This window comes from Hippocampus comes, unplaced genomic scaffold (genome assembly GCF_001891065.2).
Source record: "Hippocampus comes isolate QL1 unplaced genomic scaffold, H_comes_QL1_v1.1 scaffold51, whole genome shotgun sequence".
Taxonomy (NCBI): Eukaryota; Metazoa; Chordata; class Actinopteri; order Syngnathiformes; family Syngnathidae; genus Hippocampus; species Hippocampus comes.
The window spans coordinates 1,646,330-1,653,286 of NW_017805497.1; the positions used below are offsets into that span (position 1 = coordinate 1,646,330).

Here is a 6,957-nt window from a genome sequence, read left to right on the forward strand (position 1 = left end):
CAGTTGTACTTTAAAATATGCCCAGTGCAGACGAGCGCCTTATTGTCACTCATTGAGGCTTTGGAGAACGCCAAACGAGCTCAACCTGCTTCATTGTAGCCCACCATGCCCACCAAGAATAACCCCGAGGCCCGCATCAGTCGTTTCAAGAACAAGGGGAAGGACCTGACCGTAAGTTTGAGCTCATCACGTGGGTGAGAGTCCAACGAATTCTAGAAAGACGCTCTCATAATTGTCTTTGTGTTCAGAAACTTCGAGAAAAGAGGTTATCGGAGTGCGTGGAGTTGCGCAAAACTCAAAAGAATGAGCGCTTGATGAAGAGAAGACACATAACGTTGTCTTCTCTTCCCGACGATGATGCGCTTTCTCCGACAGCTATCTCCAATGACGAGGTCAGCTCGGGGACGCTTGACGTATTGGGAAGCCTGCGCTGGCCTTATGCAACTGCTTAACGTGGCTATCGTTGTAGGTTCGCACTTTAAGCATCGAGGAAATTCTTAAAGATATAAACGCTAACTGCAAGAATGCTCAAATTCGTGGATGCCAGGCTGCTAGGTGAGTACAGTAATACTGTGTGTGCGTGTTTTAGTCAAGGCATTTATTTATATAGCGCATTGCCTACACACGGCAACTCAATGTACTTCACACAAGCAAAGACGCAACACCTACCAATGAAGTGAAATGGGACCATTTCCCGCAGCAAAACGGATTACCTCTCACAGGACACTGTGCCACTTTGCAGTGGTTGCGAGTAACTGCCACGAGCACTATAAAGTGATTTTTAGACTTCTGTTTGAAACTGTTTCAAAAGTGATAACGTGTGGTACCCTTTTTAGAAAACTACTTTCCCAAGAGTGTCACCCTCCATCGCAAGAGATCATAGACGCTGGTCTCCTTACCCGCTTTGTGCTCTTCCTGAGTATGGAGGATGAGCCCAATCTGCAGTTTGAGGCCGCTTGGGCGCTGACCAACATCGCCTCTGGAACATCTTGGCATACAAAGCAGGTGAGAGCATTGCAGGAACACCAGTATGACACAGTTGGCATAAACATAACACTTAGCTCAATTTATTTTTAAACTTCATTGAAAGAATTGGGGCCGGAACATTCAATTTCTGTACACAGGTGGTAGATCATGGCGCTGTACCCTGCTTCATTTCTCTGTTGGCGTCGCCACATTTGCACATCAGTGAACAAGCTGTATGGGCCCTTGGGAACATTGCAGGTGATGCGCTTAATTTACTTCAGCAAGATGATACATTTAGCGTTTATAATGAGGAAGTCAAGCGACTTGTGGCTTATCATTTTGAGCTTAGTATTCTAAAATGTGTTGGTAAAAATGAGGCTTTTTGTGTGCTCTCCCACCAAGATGAGTTTTCCATGCTGCTGTTTTTTTCCTTTCTTATTGTAACTTGCAGGTGATGGTCCAAATTATAGAGATTTCCTCATCGAATGTAAGGTGATCCCTGCCTTACTGGCACGGGTCACTCCAGAAACCCCGGTAAGCATTTTTTTTTTTTTTAAAGATACTACATAGTTCTTGACCATTTCTGGTAATCAAAGTTGTTGCTTAAATAAAGTGGGGAAAGATCTTGACCAAAAAGATTCCTAGCCTGTTACTTGCAGGCTTTTTTTTTTTTTTTTTTTTTTAAATATGCTCATCCCTTTCAGGTTGGTTATCTACGCAACCTTACGTGGACATTGTCAAACTTGTGCAGGAATAAAAACCCATTTCCACCCTTGTCTGCAGTCCAACAGGCAAGTCCGTTTTGTATTAAGGTTTCTGAAATGTAATGCAAAATGGTCCCGATTATGTCAAGATCATTACTGATCTCACAGCATTAAGTATGCTGACTTTACATTGCAGGCAAAGGCTCTACTTTTGAATGTTTTTTTGTTTGTTTGTTTTTAGCCACATACACAGTGATGCATTCAATATTTACTTTCATGAACACATGAAATGAATGTGCATCCTCCCAAAACGCAAGTCAATGCTCAGCAATAACAGAAGTAAACAAATGAATGATCGTTGGCCTGGAGTGACTGTCTTAAAACGTTGTGTAGTTAGATGTACAGCATTTGAGGATGAAACTGTTGAACTCATGCAGGTCCTTCCTACACTGATCCAGTTTCTCCACCTTGGAGATAAGGACATCTTGTCAGATGCATGCTGGGCAATCTCCTACCTGACAGACGGTAACAATGATCGTATTGCTATTGTGGTCAGAACAGGTATAGTCCACCGGCTGGTGGAGCTCATGAGCCACAAGGAGCTGAGTGTCATGGTAACTAAATTCTTCACAGCTTGGTTGATTTGTCAAATTGTTAGCTAAGCTTTGTTTTTGTTTGTTTGGTTTTTTTTTTCTGTTTGTACCTGTATACTTGAGACGCCTGCCCTTCGTGCCATCGGGAACATCGTGAGTGGCTCAGATCTGCAGACGCAGGCTGCTATTGATGCTGGTGTTCTTGGCATACTTCCTCGCCTCATGAGCCACCCGAAGGCCAATGTCCAGAAGGAAGCGGCATGGGCCTTATCAAACATTGCAGCTGGGCCATGCGCGCAAATCCAACAGCTCCTCACATGTGGCCTACTCCCACCTTTGGTAGAACTACTTAGAAATGTAAGCGGTAAAATGTTAGAATTTCAAACAATTAACTTTCACAAATTGGTAGATTAGTCCCCTTTTGTTTCCTAAAGGGAGATTTCAAGACTCAAAGGGAGGCAGTGTGGGCAGTGACAAACTTCACCAGCGGGGGCACTGTGGAGCAGGTGGTTCAATTGGTGCATAGTGGGGCACTTGAGGCAATAATCAACCTTCTGCAAGTAAAAGATGCCAAAATCGTTCTGGTCATACTCGATGCCATCAACAACATTTTTATGGTGAGTGGGGACAGTGCAGCTGAAGCATGACCTGATATCACCACTTGGAGTCTGACTTGTTAATTACTGTGAAGGCCGCAGAGAAGCTCGGTGAGACGGAGAAACTCAGCCTGCTAATTGAAGAGCTGGGAGGACTTGATCGCATTGAAAGTCTCCAGAACCATGAAAACGAGATGGTGTACCAGGCATCACACAACATCATCGAAAAGTACTTTGTCGACGTAAGTCCATGTACTGTGTATAATTTAAACTTGACTTTGAGAGCATTCAACGTTTAAAAAATAATTCGAGGAATAATCTTTGAGACGCAGTTGATGGTGAATTTCCTTGTCTACACATTGCCGTAAACTTTACATTGGTTTTAGACGCATTTAGGGAGAACATTGGTTTTTAGCGAAAGGACAATGGTGGGGGGATTCATAGACTGATTACATAACTTTAAGATTTGGAGGCAATAGTATGTTTAACAGTCTGAATGGCTGAAAGGGTCATTAAAAACAACACAAAATTCTGTTGAAAGTGCTGGTGGAGAGGTTAATGGTTGGAAAGAGGCTGCCTCAGCTTCCATCAAGCAATTTACAGCTTGACTCATTTTACATTGCTTTTCTCTAACAGGGTGAGATGGAGGGGATTAAGGTCGATGCCCCAAGGACAGAAGATTCTTTTGTATTCCAGAGCCCTGACACTGTCAAAAGATTTGAATTTTAGACTACTGGAATGTTCTACTAGATGAGAAAAATAAATATTTTCATACCAAACTGACTTGTCATTTGATTTTTGGGGAGCGGGAGGGGGGGGCTGATTGAGTTTAACAAAATGCCATCACCGATCAAAAGATGGTGCAGATATCTGAGTAAGTTATTTACTGCAGATACTGTTAAAGTATCAACAGAAGCATTTTTGCCTGTGTGTGAATCTGTTTTTCAGCAAATGGATAGGTGAAAACATTTTCAAATCTGCAACGCTGTACTGCAAATTCATGGGAATTCACTGCATCAGAAGTAGTGTACCTCAATCATATTCACATCAACTCCTTCACCACCCAAGACAAACCCACTTGAGTTGTGGCCGTATTAAGATGTTCTGTAGATTAAAACCTGCTCCAAGTTCATTTCCTGTTTTCAATAAGGATGTATACATTGCAAATGTGTCAAACATGAAAGTTCAAAATGCTCCACTTGACTTTATGCAGCTTGAGCTTTGTTTACTTTTTATAAACTAATAAAAGAAATCAAACTGTCACATGGAAGTGGATGGAAGCTTCCACAAGACGATAGTAGACATCTACATGTATCGAGTCAAGTGTTTTATTAGAAAATTTTAAACTAAAAGTGATTCAGAAGAATGTGACAATATGCTTCCGAGCAGAGGCATTGCACCGTAGTGTCAGTTTACATCTTTTCATAGGTGAGTTCATGCCCGCAGGTCCTGCACGTTTTCTTGTAGAGATCCTCTTCCGGATCAACCACCACCTCTGGTCCATATTCATGTTGGTGAGCGCTAGTATCTTTGGTCCACATGCTACTCCTCACTGCCCGACGCAGCTCTGACAAAACACAACAAACGCATTAATAAGGACTTGAGCCTCCACGCTAACGTGCTCCATGCTCAGGCATTTAACTAACCTTTGACTTTCTTGTTGAAGCGTTTTTGCTTCTGCACTTCTCTGTTCTCTTCCCTCGTCTCCTTGGCTTCCTCCAGCGCCGCCTCGGAACCCCACACCTCCATACTTCGCTTCTCTACATGTATTTTAAGGTAGAGCTTCATGTCCCCCCAGCGTGGGTTGTGAGGGTTTTTCTTCAAGATGAACTTAAGAGGAGGCTCTCGCTTGTCCAGATCACAGTCTTTCAGCAGGTAGATCTGCTTGGCCTCAGTTCTGGAGATCAACTTGTGTTTCTCAGTGCTGTCTCTGAAGGAGAAATACTTGAATGTTGAAAGAAGAAATGGTGTGGCAGTGATAAAATGGCAGAGTAAAAGTTTTGTGTATACAGGTACCTGCACTTGTCACACACAGACAGGTCGAAGCTGTTGCTGAGGTAGGAATCCATAAAAGGCTTTTGACAGTCATCACAAAACAGGTAGTCTGGCTCAATGACCGGAGCTGCGAACCGATTCAGGACATTCCAAAATGACATGAACGAACAATCCCACAAACACACAAAGGCGCCTCGCGCACCAACCTGGCTGATGTACCACCCTATTGGCCGTCTGCTTCTCCTGCAAGCCCTCCTCTTCTTCGATGAAAAACCCCGCACCGGTGTCGATGGTTTTACATACTTTGGCCAAAGTCGCACTCTGCTCTGCAGCAAAAGGGCGGCTCGCTATCCGGGCTTGTCGGAGCATCAGCGCCCGTTGTCGATTCCTCTCAATTTTTGCCCGCATTGCAGCAGAAAGTTCGGGTTTGGGACATTGTTCGTCGACGGGAGGATCCGTAACACGCACACTCGGTGCCCCGGAAGGGTCCATATCGCTCATTGTAACAAAAAATGACTCAACTGGACATGAACGACGACTCGAAGCGCAAACGCGCCTGCTTCAAATGCCCACTGTCCACAGAGTCGAATGGTTACACAAAATTACAGATACGTAATATACTGTCGAAGACCAACTGAACACCATGCTAACGTAACGGCCATGTTGGCAAGGGCGAGTTTCCTCTCAAAGCAACGCGTGGACAAACATACAAAAAAATAGTCGATTTTCGCGATGGTTACTTGACAACGTCAAAGCGTGTGCAGCGAATACAGACTATTTGGAAAAAAAGGTGACAAAACAATTTTATACCTCTGCAAGGTTTTACCAGTTACCTTGTTGTGATTGTACGGCGTTGTACGCAACCATATGGAGCACAATATCCCATCATGCTTATTCTTTCGGGTTTGTTTGCCGTCCATACACAAAAATTGCACTGGGCCGTTTTCCCCTACAAGTTTAGCGTTGCCAAAGGCACGCACCAAGAACGAGGCGTTCCAAAATCTACCCAAATTCAGATCTATGGGAAATGCAAAAATGACAGCCTAACCGGGGAAACGTCTTCTTCTTGACACTTTCACGTTTGGGTTGTAGTTACTACCGCCATCGCGTGGTGTGAATTTGTACTGTATATTGACATGTACAGTACTGTATAGTGTTTTAAATGCTGTACAGTATATTTTCAAGTCTGTGTGTGTGTGTGTGCGTGAGAGAGAGAGGGGGGGGAGAGTCTGTGTGTTTTTAATTGTATATTTACTGATTATTCAGCGCAGTGTATTCTGACAGACATTTTATAATTTTGAGGAGATAATAATGTGAGTAATAATAATTAGATGGGTGTTTGGTCATTAAATGAACACAAACCATCCATTGAACCATTTCCTCATGAGGGTAAATGAGATGGAGCTTATCCCACATACAGTATATGACTGTGAGAGGTAGGTACACTCTGAACTGCAGCAGTGAGAAGTAATGACGTTTTTTTCTGATGACTTATTGCATTTCTCTCTACATTGCACGTGTACTTTCTTCTGCTTACTTAGTAAAAAAAAAAAGGTTTATTATAGATAGAGAGAGGTAAAGTTTGGTTGGGATCTTGATTGACTGAGATATTGGGGTCCACTAAGGTGGGAAAAAATAGGGAGCACAATGACATGGCAACAGATTCTGAGAAGCAAGATATTCCCCATTCACAGCCCGATTAAAGAGTGAAAAAAATACATGGAAGTAAGGTGTAATTTGTTTTTCAAACAATGGGAACATGTTTTGTTTATTTATTTATTTATCGAACCGATTGAGATGAGTTTGTCTTTACACATATTGTCCTCAATGTCCAATCAATCAGTCATAGCCACTATGGAGATTTGTGGCACTGTAGATGTGACACAAGTTTCTAAAATAATACAAATAATGATGATTTTATTCAATGTTAAAAGGAAGGATATAAATTCCAATATTAATTAATGCATTCAAAGACAAGATCACCTCAGTTTTATAGCATGAGCACAAATTCAAATAGTGTTGTTTCTTTGTTCAATATTAATTTGTTTAATAATAACGTTTTATACACTGAGTTGAGCAATACGGCATTTCCTTTTTTTTTTT

At 42.4% G+C, this 6,957-nt stretch overlaps 2 protein-coding genes across 2 annotated transcripts; one reads left to right on the forward strand and one right to left on the reverse strand.

The window, feature by feature from the left end:
• Positions 1-7: 7 nt before the first annotated feature.
• Positions 8-3,638, forward strand: kpna7 (karyopherin alpha 7 (importin alpha 8)). The gene is made up of 12 exons (XM_019876798.1): positions 8-171; positions 249-392; positions 470-555; positions 837-1,005; positions 1,125-1,224; positions 1,418-1,500; positions 1,671-1,757; positions 2,108-2,284; positions 2,387-2,620; positions 2,698-2,880; positions 2,955-3,101; positions 3,496-3,638. Exons 1-12 carry the CDS (start codon positions 106-108, stop codon positions 3,586-3,588), a joined length of 1,569 nt encoding a protein of 522 aa, XP_019732357.1. The 5' UTR covers positions 8-105; the 3' UTR covers positions 3,589-3,638.
• A 535-nt stretch (positions 3,639-4,173) lies between these two features.
• Positions 4,174-5,913, reverse strand: xpa (xeroderma pigmentosum, complementation group A). Its single transcript, XM_019876799.1, has 4 exons — positions 5,061-5,913; positions 4,876-4,981; positions 4,506-4,789; positions 4,174-4,426 (listed from the first exon to the last, which is right to left on the reverse strand). Exons 1-4 carry the CDS (start codon positions 5,353-5,355, stop codon positions 4,272-4,274), a joined length of 840 nt encoding a protein of 279 aa, XP_019732358.1. The 5' UTR covers positions 5,356-5,913; the 3' UTR covers positions 4,174-4,271.
• Between the last annotated feature and the right edge of the window lie 1,044 nt (positions 5,914-6,957).